Source organism: Asparagus officinalis, chromosome 7, assembly GCF_001876935.1.
Source record: "Asparagus officinalis chromosome 7, Aspof.V1, whole genome shotgun sequence".
NCBI lineage: Eukaryota > Viridiplantae > Streptophyta > Magnoliopsida > Asparagales > Asparagaceae > Asparagus > Asparagus officinalis.
Genome location: NC_033800.1, coordinates 67,146,195 through 67,165,107, shown reverse-complemented (window position 1 = coordinate 67,165,107; position 18,913 = coordinate 67,146,195). Strand labels below are relative to the sequence as shown.

Below are 18,913 nucleotides of genomic sequence, written 5' to 3'. Positions count from 1 at the left end.
GTATTGTTGGGTCAAGTCCGAAACCAATCGGGCGAAATGCGGCTCTAAGGATTCGGATGCTCGGAAGAGTCGGATGGTGAGGGAGGCGGGCACGGAGTCGGTGTTCTCGGTCTCGGGCGGGAGGCCGAAATCGGAGCTCCGAAAAGGGAGGGATTGGAGATGGATGTTTGAATTTGGAGGGAGAGATGTGTGGAGGTTTTGGATGTTGAGGGGAGTGTTCACAAAGGTGATGATATAGTTAGGAAACCGTTTGGAGATGAGCTTGGCTAAGGCTAGGAAGGGGATGAGGTGGCCTTGAGCCATGTAGGGGAACATAACTATGTGCTCTTGCGCCATAATTGAAGGGGCTATAATGAAAACGAAAATAAAATTTTGTTTCGGGGAGGGGATAGGAGTTTGAGAATGGAAATTGGAAGCTAGGCGAGAAGTTGAGAGATTGTACAGCCGACTAGTTGATGGTATCGGATGAAGGTGTGCCACGTAGAGGCTTGGCATTTGTTGTTACTTTATCTAGATTTAACGGAATGCAACAATTCAACGATCATTGGGTGGCATCTTTATTCGTTTCATAATGATGAGGATCCCATGATGTACGATAGGTGGGCATATTGCCCCCCCACCAAAAAAAAAAAAAAAAAAACCCAAAAAAAGAAAAAAAAAAAAAAAACCAACAATTAAACTGAATGAATGTGAGATGTTCCATATCAAAACCCAAAAAAAGAAAAAAAAAAAAAAAACCAACAATTAAACTGAATGAATGTGAGATGTTCCATATCAACTTTTCATCATGGATGGATCGAGTCGAGTCTAACTCGAGCTCGTGCTGCAACAAGTTACATAAGGACCAAATAAAATGTCATGCGCGCTCTGTCGTGAGCTCTAATTTATGCATCGGAATCACGAAGCGAATGGAGCACCCATTGAAAGCTCATTGAACCATGCTCTTACACCAATTTAAAAAGATTGTAAAAAACCATTCAATGAAAATAGATCGGGCTAGTCTACTTTGGTCTAATTGACTCCAAAGAATTAATCGTGTTTGAGTCGGGTTCCATGAGATTAGATATGAGAACTTTATCATTTTCACTAATTTATCAAGATAAGGTAGCCGTAGGGTGTAGGCATAAAAAATTGTCTATAGGTTCTCGCATATAGCTCGAGATAAAAAAAAGACGATGAATGTCACTATCCGAGTCAAGGAGGACCTATAGGTTCTCGCATATAGCTCGAGATAAAAAAAAGACGATGAATGTCACTATCCGAGTCAAGGAGGATTATCTGAGTCAAAGGAGATCATCTGATATTGTAGAGAAGCTAAAAAGCACACGAAATAAGTCGGTGAAGCGTACGAGTTTGTGAAACATGCTAAACGATAAAGGAACAACTCAACCAGGAGTTATGCTTTATCCACAAAAGGGTGAAGTACCATGTGTGTCTCATCTACTCTATGAGTGTTTTGCCTATGGAAATTTTAGAGCTCTTCGTCAGCTTTCCAACACATCTTGGATCATCTCATTCCGAGATCGGACGAGGGAGTTAGAGCTAAAATACCCGAGACAACACAAACTATCTCAGAAGTGCGAGACAGACTTCACTGTCTCGGAATGCGAGACAGTCATGACTGTCTCGCACCAAATCTGAAGAAGGTAAAAAAACAAAAGTTGTATATCTCTTCGTCAGCTTTCCAACTCATCTTGGATCATCTCATTCCTAGATCGGACGAGGGAGTTAAAGCTAAAATACCCGAGACAACACAAACTGTCTCAGAAGTGCGAGACAGACTTCACTGTCTCGGAATGCGAGACAGTCATGACTGTCTCGCACCAAATCTGAAGAAGGTCAAAAGACAAAAGTTGTAGATCTCTTCGTCAGCTTTCCAACGCATCTTGGATCATCTCATTCTGAGATCGGACGAGGAAGTTATGGCTAAAATACCCGAGATAACACAAACTGTCTCAGAAGTGCGAGACAGACTTCACTGTCTCGGAATGCGAGACAGTCATGACTGTCTCGCACCAAATCTGAAGAAGGTCAAAAGACAAAAGTTGTAGATCTCTTCGTCAGCTTTCCAACGTATTCCGATATCAGACGAGGGAGTTAGAGCTAAAATACCCAAGATAGTATAAACTATCTCAGAAGTGCGAGACAGACTTCACTGTCTCGGCCATAGAGTTGGTTACAACACGTTTTTTGACGATTTTTTGGCTTCATAACTACTTGAGATCAACCATAAACGTGAGGAGATGGTTACAAACTGAAGGGAGACCCACTAACATCATAAAAGGATGGTATTTAGGTAGTGGGACAAACAAACTGAAGGGAGACCCACTAACATCATAAAAGGATGGTATTTAGGTAGTGGGACAAGGGTTACAAAGGGGGGCTGATTAGAGAGCATCCGATCGAGCACTTGAGAGAGCATCCGATCGAGCACTTGAGAGAGCAATCCAGAGCAGAGAGAGAGCAGACTTGATTTATTGGTGTGATTCCTTAAAATTCGAGCTTTGACTTGATCTTAAGAAGAACGACTATCTTACTTTGATAAGATCTTCGTTTCAAATTCCCACTTCGATAAACGAAGGAAGAATCATTAAGCCCCCTTCACGATCTGTGATTCGGTGGTCCACGAGTCAAAGCGCTCACGGCACAGGCAAAGTCCCACAAAACAAGAATCGATAGATGATTTTTGTGTTATTTTCTCAAGAGTTGTAATTTTTATTTTGTTGTGTAAAAGAAGTCTTATAAAAAGTCTGTTTCTTTCGAATTTGTTGTAATCGACTGAAGATATAATGAATTCCATGACAAAACCAACTTTTGACGAAAACATAGGGTCGCCCAGATAGGCCGGGCACAGTTCCGGGTCTAGGCCAAACCGGGCCGGGCTCCTGCCCGGCCAGGATTTTTTTTTGTATTTTTTGATTTTTTGGCTAAAAATTGACTAAAAAAATTAGATCAATCTTATTTTATTTATATAAGTATACATGTATTAGCTATATATTATATGTAAGTATATATAAGTGTACATTAGTGACCATATCATACTATAATCATATATAGTATACATTAGAAATATATATGTAAGTATATATAAGTATACATTAATGACAATATACACTTAAAAATACATATAAGTATATATTAATGATCATATCATACTATAATCCCGGAGCCCGGCCAGCCCGACGTGTCCGAGCCAGACACCGGGCCGGGTCCGTAATAAGGATGTACGATTGGAGGAGAATCCTGTAGGATTATCAAAATTGCAAACAATGCTGTAATGATTTGAAACAAGAAGTCTCATATAACCAAAAAGAGAACTCGGTGCTATTATAACAACGTGAATCAATTAACAGAAAATATTTCAATGCTACAGATTTATATAACTAATGGAGATTGTTTTGCTTCCCCAGCCTTGAAGAGACCGCCATCGCAACGAGCTCATCGACCGCCCTAACTGACGATCCCTTCTCCCCTCCCTCGTCTCTCATTGCATTCCTTATCTTTTCCTTCAAGCTCCTCGCTCTCTCCTTCATCCCCTTCCCCTTCTCCTCTTCCATAACCAATTTCACTACTCTCTCAACCTCCTCACGTCGAACTTCGTCGACGATTCCCCTCGCTAACTCCACTCCGACTCCCAAGTCCTCTTCAATCATCTTCGAGTTGTAGAACTGCTCTGATGCTATCGGCCATCCGACCATCGCTACACCTCTACTTAAACTCTCCAGAACAGAATTCCATCCGCAATGCGTCAGGAACGCTCCTGTAGACTTGTGTGACAGGATCTCTAGTTGAGGTGCCCATCCCCTCACTAGCAGTCCTTGATTATTTACTTTCATTCTGGACTCAAATCCGTCGGGCAGCCATTCGGGCCTAAAACTCGAACCCAAGTCGAACCCAATTGGGGGCCTAACGACCCAAATGAACGGGTGCCCGCTTGATTCGAGCCCATTTGCTAGGCCCATCATTTGTGAGGCGGAAATAGTATTCTGGGACCCGAACGATATGTAAATTACGGAACTCGGCCCCTGTAAGCCCAGCCATTCTACGACTTCCTCCGCTTCTATTCCGGCCTTTTTACCAACCCGGCCTTGCGAAGAATTGGAATCCAAAGGCAACAAAGGCCCAACGGGCCAAACCGTGAGCCCGCTGCTCTCTCGGAGCAATCTCAGCCCTTGGATCTCCACTTCCTCCACCGTGTTGCAAATCAAAGCGTCCGATTTTAACGACTGGGATATCTGCGGCCCAAAAAATCTAGACCACGGATCCTCACCGTCCGCAGCTCTTAGGTAACCCGAAAGTTGACTCCGGTCAAGCTTAAACGATTCGGGAAATCCCGGGACGTTGAATTCCGGTGACTCGGTGTGAAAGTGGGGTAAGTGGAGCCACAACGAGAAGTAGGCCGCGGTGCCGTAGGCCCCACAAGTAGTAAAGCATGCATGGAGTATGTCGAGCTCTCGGGCGATCTCGACCGTCCATCCGAAGAAAACATCGGCTACGATTAGAAGCGGGGTTCTACCATGTTGTCGGGTCAAGTCTGAGACCAATCGGGTGAAATGTGGTTTAAGTGATTCGGACGCTTGGAAGAGTCGGATAATCAGGGGTGTGGGTAAGGAGTCGGTGTTCTCGGATCCGGGCGGGAGGTCGAAATCGGAGCTCCGAAAGGGGAGGGATTCGAGACGAATGTTTGAATTTGGCGGGAGAGAGGGGGCGAGGTTTTGGATGTTGAGGGGAGTGTTCACAAATGTGATGGTGTAGTTCGGAAAACGTCTGGAGATGAGCTTGGCTAAGGCCAGGAATGGGATGAGGTGGCCTTGAGCCATAAAGGGGAACATAACTATGTGTTCGTTCGCCATGAATGAAGGATATAATCGCCAAAGTAAAAATTTTACTTTCGCGAAATATGCAATAAAGGAATAGTTTTTTAAGCATATGAAAAGAACCTGCTTCTCTCTCTCCTAAAATTAAGAGAAGTTTTGGAACTCAGACATAACTGGTGTGCGCATGATCGACGACTAGGGATGAAGAGAGGATTTTCATCAGATCTTAGGCCACCAAGGATAACTAAAGAAGTATCTTACATTCTCTCAAAACAAAAAAATTATCTGTAATTTTCAAAAATCTAGATAGAATAGAGTCAACCAAAAGATGAAAGAAGAAGATAAGAGTATATGCAATCAAAAGATGAAAGAAGAACAATAAGCTTGAGGATGGGAGTTGAGTATCCGCATTGAGTATTTGTAGGCTTCATAGGATTGGACGAGATTACGCCACGGAGAGGTTTGGTATTGGGTGCTTGTTCCTTCTTGATCCAACCGATCGACATCGCGTCAATTCCAACGTACGATGAGCGGGTGCGTTGGCTCTTTATTTCCTCTTCTGCGCACAGTGATGCTGGATTCCATCAGTCTTGGCTCAAGTGGTCGCGCAAGAGTACAAAACGCGGGTGGAAAAGTTAATGAGATCGCGACAGGGACGGTGAGCAGTGCAAGTGGTTGCGCGCGCAAGAGGTACAAAATGCCGTCGCGATGCTGGATACTTTTAGGTGGCTGATCACGGATTGGCTAAATTATTGGAGATCCAATCAGCAAAACTGGGATGAGTACGTAACTGTGTTTGCTTCCTTGAAAAATTGGACTAGTTGAGGTGGATATTACGGATGTTCTGATGATTAGACGGTCTGCACTAACAAAATAAGGGCCTGTTTGGCAAATGAATAAAATGGGTTTTAAGTGGAATAAATTTCGCCCAAGTATTTAGTTCTAGTTTGACAAACAACAAAATTTGGACTAAACAAGTTGTCATTTGGCCAATTTTTACCTCGTAACTTGGTCAGAGTTAAACCAATACCCCCATTGGATTGGTCTGAAAAAGAACCAAATAACTCTGGCCTAAAAATAAAGGAAAAATAAGTAAACAATCAAAGTTGCTATATCTTACACATATTGTGTGTTCACCAACAAAAGTAGTTCTAGACTAGTTTTCTTTAAAAGTTAGCCACACTTGGTTCACCTCAAAACTAGTACACGTAAAAACTAGTTTAGCCAAATCAAGCCTATGTGAAACCAGATCAAAATTAAACTTGGTTAGTTTCTAAGTTGTCAAACACACCCTAAGTGCATCATCATGTTGGAGCTTAGATTTCGGTCAAAATCCCTTACACGCTCAAATTAGCGCTCGCAGATAATAATAGCGGTAATATAAATATTTGGGGAATAGAAGGAGGTCCAAGTTCTCGTGTCTCAAGTGGGAATGTTTGGGGTTCCACTAGGAGGAGCCTTTTATATTGGATAGGAAAAGGATTGAGCATCATCTGATATTACTCGGTTTTATGCATGTGGTTAAATACTATGATTAAGTATTTTTGATTTATTTTCTTATTAAAAATTGTTCCTCGATTCTACTTTGATGAGTTTTGTTTAGTTATGTCTCTAAACTTTAGCATTGTGATTATTTATTTTCATTGATATTCATTTAAATGAGCTACACCCAATTTAAATTTTCATGTTTATAGAATTGACAGGAAACAGATGTAATCCGAAGCCAATTTGAATTATCATGTTATTTAGATCGACATGAAACCAAGCATGACCTGAGAAAGTATGATGTTGCAAATGTGGAAAACACTTAAAAATAGCGTTATAAAAGAAGGATGAATATTAAAGCTAATAAGACAAGATGACTGATTAAAAGTGGGCTAAAATGACACAAAAGAAAACATGGAGTTTGTTCTTAATTCTTGATAGACTTTAAAAAATTCATAAACTTTAATGTTAACTATAGCACATTTTTTTATGATGAAAGCACCCACATAAGGATATAAAAGTACTAAAAAAGTTTATGAAAATCTCTTCTAAATATTCATTCCTTTTGCTTCATTTTTTATTGAGCTAACATCAATCTTTCCACCTTCATCTTTTTCGATAATATTAGACTACTTTTAGATGCTGAAAAGAGATAGTAAACCTTAAATTGGAAGTTAAATTTATATATATTAATGAAAGAATATCAAAAACCATTCTTTTCTTTGCTATTAAAAATTTAGTCATTTTTTGTGATTTTGAATTTATGAGGATGCGTTTTGCAAATTTTGAGAGTGTTTTTTAAAAATTTAAAATTTAAATTGGATGTTTGTAATTTCTATGTTTTATATGTTGGTGGTAAAATTTTAAATGCCATAATATCTCTTGCAACTCTGAAGTTTTGAGGGTGTTGTTGCAATTATTAAAACTTTAGATTATATTTTTGTAAAAATTTAAATTTTCAGCGGTCTGCTGATAATTTTTAGATTTAATTTGTACTAGTTATAAGTTTTGAAATCTTAAGTTTTTTGTGATTTTTAACTTTTAAAGAAGTTTTTTGCTATTTTTATAACTTTGAGGTTATTTTTTAGAAATTTTAAATTTTGAGGTGCTTGATGGTAATCTATTGAGTTTATCTTTGGTATTTGCAAGTTTTAAAACTTCAGAATGTTTTGTGTCATTTAAAATTATTATTTAAACTTTTAAGGGTGATTGTACAATTTTTAAAATGTTGGGGTGTTAATTGCGAACTTTAAATTCTTCGAATGCTAGTGTTAATTTTTAGATTTCATGTTTATTATTTTAAGTTTTAAAATGTCAAAATATTTTGTGTAATTTTAAAACTTGAGGGTGCTTTATGTAATTTTTGAAACTGTTTGGGTTTTTTAATATTTTATATATTATAGTATGTTATTTCTTTACCTTAACAAACTAGTATGTTAGTTCTTTACCTTAACATACTAATACCATGGAGCTGCTTTATGCATTTTATTAATCTTATTTTTTTAAATTGTTGAGTAGTAGGTAGTTCATATGGGATTAGGATAGGATATAATTATGATGAGCATAGATTAAGATTTAAATAGAATATTCAAAATAATAAAGGATAATATTGACCATGAAAAGTTTTTCCCAAACTCATATTTTAAAGTGAGTATGACTAGTTAGAAGGGGCACGTGCAATGCACGTGCCAAATTTGGTTAGGGGTTTATGCAAACAAATGTCATATTTTATATATGCAGAAATTAGAATAATAAAGACTATATTTATAAAATTAAGTCTTATGTGTAACTTTTAGAGTAATGGTCAATATAAATGGAGACAATAGTTAATATTCCTAAAAGTTATTTTAAATGTAGTCAATATCCAAAGTGTTCTAAAATTTTGAAATTACTACATTTATAATAAACTTAGGTTAAGGTAAATTGTATACAAATCCCTCATCTATACCTTCAGTCTACTTAATCTCCTAAGTTATTTATTAGCACATAGCTTTCTTCCTTTAGGTACTGTTTGGCAAAGGGTTAAGTGAGGGGTTAAGGAGAATTAACCCCTTCTTAACCTGCCAAACACAAAAAATCTATACAATGGTTAAAGTAAATTAACCCTCCATAAATTGTCAAACATAAAAAATATAGAAGGGTTAAGCTAACCCCTCTAGAGGGATTAAAATGAGTTAATCCCTCAAAATGATGGGTTTACTAATACTCCTATTTAGAAGGATTAAGAGTTAACTCTTCTAAATATAAAGAAAATAGTCAAAATCATTGTTATTCCCAAACACTAAAATTGATCACAATGGCTAAAATAAAACTTATTTATCATGTTAATAATTTACTCATCAAATTATCGAATGAGCTAAGTACATTAATTCTTCTCTTTAACCCATCTTCCTTAACCCTTTGCCAAACAGAGGGGATAAGTACTAATGAATGAGCTAATTAAAGGCATATATATAAGGAAGTTATGTGTTACCCTTTAGTTTATTATATATTTGAAATTTTTTTTCTATGGTTTCTAAAGTTATATATTTTGTTTCAAATCATATCAAATCTTTGAAGATAAGTTGTATATAAGCATCTCATCGATAATCAATTCCACTAACTTCCAACTTCCATAACTTCATTGATTGTAATACATGTCAGAGGAACCTTGATCCACTAATGAGGTCTTCTTATGTGGATTTACTTGCTCACAGAGTAAATTCTATGACTACCTCAGCCAATAGGATAGTGACACACGTACCGCCTTATTTGCTTAGACAATTGGCATAAATATCACCCCCTACCTTAGGTAAAGGTACCTCATATATTGTACCTCCACTCGTACCACCAAACTTGCTTAATGAATCATATTCTCTAAAACCACTTTTTTATCTTTGATACCTCAAAGTTTTTTTTAACACTTTAATACCACAAAAATTATAAATATTTTGACTTTGATACCATAAAGATTTACATTTTTTTTACAGTGGTATCTTAAAGTCTACATAAGTTAGCTTTGATCCTCTAACCGAAGTTTGGGGTATCAAAATGTCCAAAGCAAACCTTTTCAAAGTGTTAAAAAAATTATAGTGAATTATTGTAGATTTGAAGGAGTAATATGGAATATTGTAAATTGGCTATCAAAGTTTAAAGAACTATGGGATATTAAAGTGAAATAAGGCGTTTTGGTCATTGAGGGATTAATGAACAATTTCAAAGATTTAGGGGATTAATATGGAGTTATTGTAGATTAAGGGACTAATATGAAATTATTCTAGATTTAAGGGACTAATGTGTAATATCCATTTTTATTTGAGGCTAAACATGTAAACATGTGAAGCTGAGTTTAAGTGGGGCGAAAAAAAAAGAGAGAAAAAAAGCAATGACAAGGTTTCAAATACGTGGCCCACGTGGGTACTTGCGGACTGAGCTAAAGTGGTCCTCAAGGTATCGTCTACAATTGTTTACTATGACTACTATTCTAAACCCCTATTTTTTTTAAAATCATATTTATTCTTCTATACTTAAAAAAGATTCAAATTTTAATACATTTAGTTTAGAAATCATATTTATTCTTCTAAAATTAAAAAATAATCTAAATTTTAATATATTTAATTTGTTTTACTGTTTATAATACAATAAAATACTGTAACATAAATAGTACAGACAGTAAATTACTATAGTCCTTACGCGTAACGTGAACAACAACTCTTTGGATTCTCCATTTAAGTATAGAGGAGGAGAAGTGTTCAACGAATAAGCAGACATATCTCATACTCTTTATATAGAGAGTGATTTTCCTACCTGCACCAACAAAATAAAGTTTCAACTCCTCAATTGCTACGAAATTTGATCAAAACATCGATAACTTCTATTTACCATACACGCGCCTATACACATCATTAGTAGGCTGATACAAAAATTATGAGCTAATGAATGGGACAATAAAAAAACATTTTTTTTAATAACCCAGCTCGGAAGTGAACCCAGGAGCATGGGGTCATATCAAAACCTCACAACGTTCTCGGTGACCTGCGGTGGGCCAAGACAAACAATATTAACTCGCAAGGACATTTGAATGATTCACCCAGCCAAAAGCATATGTCAGCATCATGAATTGATTAGAAATCCGTAAAACAGTTCAAGAATTACCACGAAAGCAAAAGCTAACATCACGCAGAAATCCTTAAAAAAAAAAAAAAAGCACGAGGCACACCTTGGGCACGCTCTCAATCACATCCCTCACCTACTACAGTACAGGGAGCTCCACATGAGATTTTTTTAAAAAATCTCATGTGAAACTCCTATACTGTAGCTAGTGAGAGGGTGTGGTTAAGAATATGTCCAAGAGTGTGCCTCTAGTGGTTTTCTTAAAAAAATCCAAAGACAATTTCTAGCGTACGAATTTGTTCATGTTTTTTTTTTGGGTCTAGAAGCTCGTCAGTCGTCATTGTGTGTTCGGAATTGCTTTTGCTATTAACGTATCGTACCAACATCAACATTTGGATAGCTGGATTACACCAAAATCAATATCCACATCAAAATCTGACACATAGAACACCACCATCAATTTCATTGTCCCCACCTTTTCGTCTAATTTATCCAATTCCACATGCATTTGTCACACAAAAATTTTCTTCTATGCGGTAACTAGAAAACTATATTGCACAAACAATTACAACATTTACGAATTACAGCCGTGGATATTAGTAACTTCTCACCTCAATAATATACCAACTTGGGTAAATTGCAAAGAACCCGCTCAACTATATCTTTAGCCAATTATCACTCCTCAGCTATTTTATTTCTCTAGAAGCATCGATATAAGGGCGTTATATACTAATATAAAATAGCTGAGTAGCAATTAAGTGCTAATGAAAATATGGACGAGGGGGGTTCTCTGCAACTTACCCACTTTATTTTGAAATCAATCTACCAATCATCAGCAACAACAGGGTGCAATGAAACCCCAGAGCAGAAAGCAATCACCTTGTGAAATCTATTCACAGGTCCCGGCAATGGTGGCACTTTCCTCCATTTGCAAACAGAATCATCTCCAATCTCACAGACACAAGCTGGGTAACCTCTATGGTGATCCTCGTTGAACACGTAAATCAACCCACCGAGCCCTACACACTTCAAGCTCGCAAATTTCGCATCATCATCTTCACTTTCGAACAAACAAACCATTAAATCTCTTGGCATCTCGCCAATTCTTTTGTAAGCGAAGCTCTTATAGTTGACGTCCCAGAGAACGAGATTCGCATTGCAAAGCCCTGAGGGTAGGAGGCGAAACAAGCCAAATAATTAGGAGATAGCTCGTTAGCTGTAGGGTTAATTACAGAAAACCCTCATGAACTTTTGGGGTGTTGCAATAAAAGCCCATCAACTTTTTCTAATAGAGTAAGCTCCTTGAACTTTAGGAGTTACTGCACATGATCCCTTCCCAAGGGAACTGTTTTATTTCACTAGATTTTACCTTAAAATTTATCTTTGGATCCCCATATTAGTATCATCAACTCTAACGTGTCACTAGTACGCACAAGACAAAAAAAGAAGATGAAAAATTCCTCCTCGGTCCCTAAAAAGTATATATTTATTAAAGAGGAAAAATAGGTCATTTTTTGGGATTAAGGAATTACTTTTATCTTTTTTCTGGCATATGCTTGCCACATGAGATTTTAGACTCAATGGTGCTAATTTAAAAATTAAATGAGAAATTTCCATGTGAAATTTAGTGAAATAAAATAGTTCATGGAGGTTATGGGCAACAACTCCTAAAGTTCATGAGGTTTAGTGTAACTTAAAAAGTTGGTGCGATGTTATTGCAACTCCCCAAAAAATCACGGAGTGTTTTCTGTAATCAACCCTTAATTGTATGTCTTAACTGTTCAATTATACTTAGTTCGCTAATTCATTCAGCATGAAAGAAATAACTTTAGTATCCGGTTTATAAACAAATAGAATCTAACCAAAGACATCCATTTCATTTGCTTATTAATTATTTGTTTGAAATCTGATTTCTTATGAATTATTATTATGCAAATGATATTATGTTTTTGGCCCGCTAACATTTTTTATTTTGATTCCTATAAAAATTTGGGCGACGTAGTCCGGAATCAGTTTTTGAACCAAGTATTCAAATTACAAATATATATATGAAAATAATACTCAACTATGAAGTTAAATGCTATTCACAAATCAAACTTTTACAAAATAAAAAAGTGTTTCTTTAACTAAATAGAAGTATATTCTTAATTAAACATACATTAACATCCCAATATTCATGACTAAATTTAGAATCGAATTTGAACAAGCTCAAAGAAGGATATTCGAATTCGGATCCAGAATCAAAGGTTTTAAACGAATATCTCCACGTCCCCGCAATTGCACCAAATCTCAGTGAGGGCTAACTGGCAAAGGTTATAATCTTATATTTTAATATGTCCTAGGCTCCTAGCAAGTTAAGAATCCTTTTAAGGTTTCAATGTCAAAAACCTGAACTCACGTAGCGGAATCAATTTTTTAAAATCAACTTAGAAAATCGTAGCAAGCGAAATTTAAACCTGGATTACTTTGGCACCGTGTCAAAGTCCCAGCCGCTGCGCCGAAACTCTACAGTTGTGACTAGAGCTTAGAGCTATACTTTCATATTCTAACAAAATACAAACACGAAAATCTCATTATTGGATTCGATACAATTCGTTTCGAGCCCTACCTGCAAGCACCAGTCGATCTCTGCGGGCGATTAAGAAGGAGAACGAAACCCCAGGCGGCCGAACAATTTCAACTCTGCTCCAAGATCTCGTTCTCAGATCAAACGCCGATAAAATACTTGAAAAGATCCCAAACACGAAGAACAGCGAATCCTCCATCATCGCAGAGCAAATCCATTGCGACGAATTCCCCGACCTAAACTCGGCCGGCAAAGGCGGCCCCAGCTCCCAAGTATCCATCGCCGGATCATAAATCTCAACAAGCGAGCCGTATCCTCGATGTCGACGAGCATGCCGCATGAATCGGGCCCGCGCGACAACGACGATCGATTTCAGTTCTCTTGGAACCCCAATTAGAGGCGTTCAAATCTCGAGAAATTGCAACGCGCGGGTTCCTCCAGGTTGGGGCCCCGCTGAGGACAGGGAGTACAGAGAACCGGGGCGGCGCCGCGCCGGCGAAGAGTAGCCGCCGGCGCCGGCGAACAGCAGTGGTCGTTTGAGAGGAGAGTTTGGTAATTTGATCAGAAATTTGAGTCGGGTCGAAGGCGAAGGCCTTGGTTTTGTTTTGAGGAAGACGTTGTTTTGGCGAAGCAGGAAGAACCAAGGCTTTTGGTTTTCGAGGGTTAGGCTCTTCTCGGAAGCGGCGCCAGTGGCGGCAGACGGCGGCAGGCGGAGGCGCCGAGCGCGAGGAAGGAGCGGGAGAGGATTGGACGCGGCGAGGTCTTCGGGGAGGTGGGCCCAGGGGGACGCTGACGCGGCGCCTAGATCCATTGTCAGAGCTAGGGCTTGAGAGAATTGGGGGAGACCTCAAAGGGTATTTATGGGGATTTCGGGGGGGATCGGGTGTTTGATAGACGGATTGCCTTCGGTGGAAGGGGGTTGAGAGGGTGACACGTGGGCTTTGAGGATCGGGAGTGGGATTTGATTGGCGCCGGGAAATGGAGGTGGAGTTTGGGATGGAGAGCGGTTGTGTGCTTCAGGAAGATACGGAAGTTGTGGCTGTCGCCGACGGACGGAGGAGAGCGTCAAATTTATTTATTTTTTTTAATTTCAAAAATTAATGAATGCATTAAAGTTTGTAGTTGTCCTTATTTTTCTTTTGGATAAGGTTTACTTACACTTGTGCATAAAATATCTAGCATTTAAAACTAATATGAGATGAAAAAATCTTTATTTATACTCTAAGAAATTACTAAAGCGATTACTATTTCAATCTCTCAATCTCAATTGCTTAGCAGCAGCACTCGTAGAGATGGGGAAAAGAAAAATAGACAAGGATTTGATGAGTGCTAAGATCTTAAAATGAATCACGGATATCTATTCTTTTATACAAAAGGGAGAAATAAAGAGCCACTGTTCATGCTACAGTAAATGCTACAGTAGATTTACTGTAGCAGTATTACTGTAGCAGCTAAGAAATTTAAAATGCACTGTAGCAGATCGGTTACCGTAGCAGCTCGGGAATGACACTGTAGCAGGCGAGTTACTGTAGCACCTCAGAAAATTCAAACCGGGAGAGTTTAAAAACGGCGGGAACACTGACTGTAGCAGCTCGGGAATGGCACTGTAGCAGGCGAGTTACTGTAGCACCCCAGAAAATTCAAACCGGGAAAGTTTAAAAACGGCGGGAACACTGTAGCAAAAAAAAAAAAAAAACACCGTGCTGCGCACGGGCTGCACACTAGTTTACTAAATAGTAGACAACTGAGATCATAAGTTGTTGGCTTGTTGCACATGCATATTATTTTTTAGACGCTTCTACTGGGACCCAAGTAAAAGACCCAAGTTGGGGTGGGGGCTCGTATGTCTCCATTTTTGGGTCCCGGGGCATTAATCTTATTTTTATCTATTGTTTAAGGATCCACAAAAGTGCACTGAAACTCATTACTATCTTTCCCAACCTTTGCTACTCTGGACAAATTTTTAAAACCAACCCGTTTCAAGTTTTAATTGCAAAAAACGACCTGTTTTTAATTTATTTAGAAAAACCGACCTCGTTTCAGCACTGTCGCTGAAACCAGGTCGGTTTTTCTAAAAAAATTTTACGAAACTTCACGGGAGTTTAACTCCCGTGAAGTTTAGTGCTCTTTTAAACTTCACGGAAGTTGAACTCCCGTGAAGATTATTTTCCTTAATAAACTCCACGGGAGTTCAACTCCCGTGGAGTTGCAGGCTAAAATCCCCAGCGACTAACTCGCTGGGAAATTAGCCTGCAGCTTCACGGGAGTTGAAATCCCGTGAAGCTGCGGCCTATATATTCGGACGTGACAGACCCCTCCCTATCTCAGTTCTCTCTCCCCGCAACCGCCCCCAAACCCTAAGTTCTCTCTTGTCCCAACCGTCGCCGTCCACGTGAGTTCCGATCGCAGCCCCCCAAATCCGACCGCCGGAACCCTAATCCAACTGCCGGAACCCCTTTCCGACCGCCGGCACCTCATTCCGACCGCCGGAACCGTCGTCGTCGCCGGATTTCGACAAATTGAGGGTAAATTCTTCCCAAAAGTAGATTTTCTCTTAATTTCTTGTATTTTCTCGTTATTTAATGGTGATTACATGTAAAAAATTATATTTTAGAATTTAATTGTGAATTTTTTATGAATTGTGTGAAGAAAACTTAAATAATTTTGTCGATTTAGAGGGTAAATTATCAATAATGTAAAAAATAGTGTTACTACATATGTATGACATCTAATTGATTTTTAAAAAATAGTGTTATCAATAATTTTGATTTTAGAATTTCATTGTGAATAAGTTGTGAAATTATAAAAAATCTAAAAATTAGTGTTATATGACATCAATTAGATTTGAGAATTTAATTGTGAATTTTATGAATTATGTGAAGAAAACTTAAATTATTTTGTCGATTTAGAGGGTAAATTATCAATAATGTAAAAAATAGTGTTACTACATATGTATGACATCGGTATATGAATCGGTATATGAATTTGGAAAAAATTATGGTTCCCTAAAATTGATATAGGATTTAATTGTAAGTAACAATAAATTTTTAAAGTCTTTTCGTGTAATATTGATCTTAAATATTTTACTCTTCAGAGGTAATGATGAACGATCGAATCGTAATTTTGTGTTCGTATGATGGGAAGATTAAATACCTCGAAAATAATATGCTCGTTTATGAAGGAGGTACGACGAGACCATTGTTTATAATAAAATCGTGTACTTTCGATGAGTTGGTTAATGAATTGCACAAACTTACATTAACCAACTCACGTGAGTATCACCTTAATGTTATTTGTAATTATCCTGTTGTGGAGAACAGGACAAGCAGCATTCAAATATTAAGTGACTACAATATGAGTCTTATTGGAGTCTTACATGACGAGAAGCGTTCGATTGAATTGTTCATTGAAAAACATCAAAGGAATTTGGGCCGAGAAGCGTTCGATTGAATTGTTCATTGAAAAACATCAAAGGAATTTGGGCAAATCGTTGAATTATGACGGAATGTATTCCCGCATGTTGGAGGACCATCGTTGAATTATGACGGAATGTATTCCCGCATGTTGGAGGACCCTGATGTTGATTCAGTTGGCTTTTTAACCCCTCAACAAGATGAAGGTTGGACACAATCACAATATATGAGCGGTCCTTCGCTTGTGGGCACTTCGAATGCGGTCGATACTAACACGGGAGTTCAAGAAGATAATGCAAGTGTTGAATCTGAGAATGATGATGAAGAGGAGGGCTTACAAATTAATAGCATGACCTTGATAGATCGTGATGAAGGGGACAACCACCACATTGATGGGTGTTATGCTAATAATGAGTATGTTGTCTTAGAGGATCCGCCGCCCGATGAACTTCAAGGAGAAGAATGGATCGATAACTCCGTGATGGAAAGTGTTCCTATTGGCACTAATAGCGGTCATGATACACAGGGCGGGGACTTCTTATTCGTGAAGGGAGATCTATGTGAGAGCAAGGAGAAATTGATCCATGCGCTTCGCTCGTACGCCATTGCAAAAAATGTCAAGTTTAGGCCAACAAAAAATAATACTACAAGCTATAATGCGGTTTGTTTCTATCGCAAAGATGGCGATGATGAAGATATTGGTGGACACCACGACGGCAATGCGAAATGTCCGTGGAAGCTTAATTCACGCTCCGGTGTAAGAGTAGGCGGGCAATTCAAAATCACGGCATACAACGGACTCCACACTTGTAGCAATCCTCGATTAGAGATGAATAACAAGAATGCATCCTCTTCCTTCATATATCGATTGATTTTACCGCATCTGAGGGAGGATTTTGATCTAAGGCCGAAAGATATTCGTCTTCTAGTGCAAAAAGCCACCAACTTGGATGTATCATATCACAAGTGTTGGAATGCTAGGAGGAAGGCGATGATAAAAATATTCGGTGATTGGGATAAATCGTATGAGATCTTACCTCATTATCTTGAAGCACTCAAAAGAGAAAATCCAGGAACTGTCTACGAAGTATCTTCGGACCCCGTTCATGGCGGAGATCGGCGGTTCACCGGTGTATTTTGGGCATTTGGGCCATGTATTGAGGGGTTTCGATATTGTCATCCTCTTCTTAGCATTGATGGCACCCACTTATACGGCAAGTACAAAGGCGTTTTGCTTGTTGCCACCAGAGTTGATGCGGATGGCGGTTTGTTTCCTTTGGCGTTTGCAGTGGTTGATATTAAAAACACAGAGAATTGGGCGTGGTTTTTTGCATGCATTAGATATCATATCCCTAGTGTGGGTGCGCGGCCGATTACATTCATATCTGATAGGATGAAAGGAATTCTAAGAGCACTCCAACGTCATTTCCCGTCACCACATGCACATCGTTATTGCTTGCGACATATTAGGGACAACTTCAAGAAGAAATTTGGAAATGGTCAGGTTCAAGATCTTCTTTGGCAAGCCAGCTGTGCAACAGAAAAATTAGTTTATGACCAAATACGAGAGAGGATTAAGTTTATCTCCCGAGCTGCACATGATTGGATCGAAACTAGTTTGGGACCACACAATGTTGATAAGTGGGCTTTATGTGAAGATGGCGGGAGACGGTTCTGTATGATGACTACGAACGCTTCAGAGAGTTTCAATGGCATGCTCAGGGGAGCACGCGGTATGCCAATACAGTCACTAGTTGCTAAAACATTCTACAGACTTAATAACTTCTTTCTACACTGTCGCGAACTTGGTGAAAATATCCGCTCGGAGCTCACACCGAAAAATGATAAAATGTTAGCGGCTTGGATTGTACAAGCTCGATCCTTTCATGCCGTAAGATACAATTTTAATGAATGGGAAGTCATTGAGGGAATATCACATAGAGAAAATCGCTCTTACAAAGTTAACATGTTAGTGGATCACTCGTGTACGTGCACTTGCAACGTACCGCAATTACAATGGATTCCTTGTTCACATGTTGTCGCGGCTTGTTCTGATCTACAAGGTGGTGCGAGGATTTCACACTATGAGTTCTTCGAGGCTTGGTATTCTACTTATAACTATCGACAAACATACAAAGAGTGTTTTCGTCCACCATATGATAGTCGATATTGGACACAAGACGGGCCACTGATATTGCCTCCTTTGTGTAAAAGGTCGGCGGGGCGCCCTCGTTTCGTACGAATTAGAAATTGTATGGATGACGGTCGTGAAGGAGTTAGGAGGAGAAATAAGTGTAGTAGATGCGATCAACCGGGCCATAACAAAAATAATTGTCCAGTTAAGATTAGGCGTTGATGTTGTAATTTGTAGCGGTTTCGATCTGTGTTTTCTTCTGTATGTCATTTGTGATTGTTAAATGTTAGGGGTTTCGTTCTGTGTTTGTTTCCGTGTGTCATTTGTGATTGTAATTTATAGCGGTTTCGTGAGTTGTTTGTTTCCGTATCTCATTTGTGATTGTAATTTGTATTGTTTCGTACTA

At 38.6% G+C, this 18,913-nt stretch overlaps 2 protein-coding genes across 2 annotated transcripts in view; both read right to left on the bottom strand.

Annotated features, from left to right (window-relative positions):
• The window catches only part of LOC109847280, a 6,525-nt gene extending 1,251 nt beyond the window's left edge, over positions 1-5,274 (bottom strand). The window contains 4 exon segments of the mRNA XM_020416518.1: positions 1-3; positions 6-497; positions 3,229-3,272; positions 3,385-5,274. The exon segment at positions 1-3 is cut by the window's left edge and continues 1,251 nt beyond it. Of these exon segments, the coding sequence (XP_020272107.1) occupies positions 1-3; positions 6-497; positions 3,229-3,272; positions 3,385-4,853 (2,008 nt within the window). The 5' untranslated portion in view covers positions 4,854-5,274.
• On the bottom strand, positions 10,855-13,321 carry LOC109849983 (F-box/kelch-repeat protein At3g24760). The gene is made up of 2 exons (XM_020419878.1): positions 13,003-13,321; positions 10,855-11,560 (listed from the first exon to the last, which is right to left on the bottom strand). Exons 1-2 carry the CDS (start codon positions 13,298-13,300, stop codon positions 11,217-11,219), a joined length of 642 nt encoding a protein of 213 aa, XP_020275467.1. The 5' UTR covers positions 13,301-13,321; the 3' UTR covers positions 10,855-11,216.

Coding starts and splice junctions, on each gene's coding strand:
- LOC109849983 (XM_020419878.1), bottom strand. CDS start 13,300: ATGCGGCATGCTCGTCGACATCGAGGATACGGCTCGCTTGTTGAGATT. Junction 11,561..13,002: donor AGATCGACTGGTGCTTGCAG/GTAGGGCTCGAA, acceptor TCCTACCCTCAG/GGCTTTGCAATGCGAATCTC.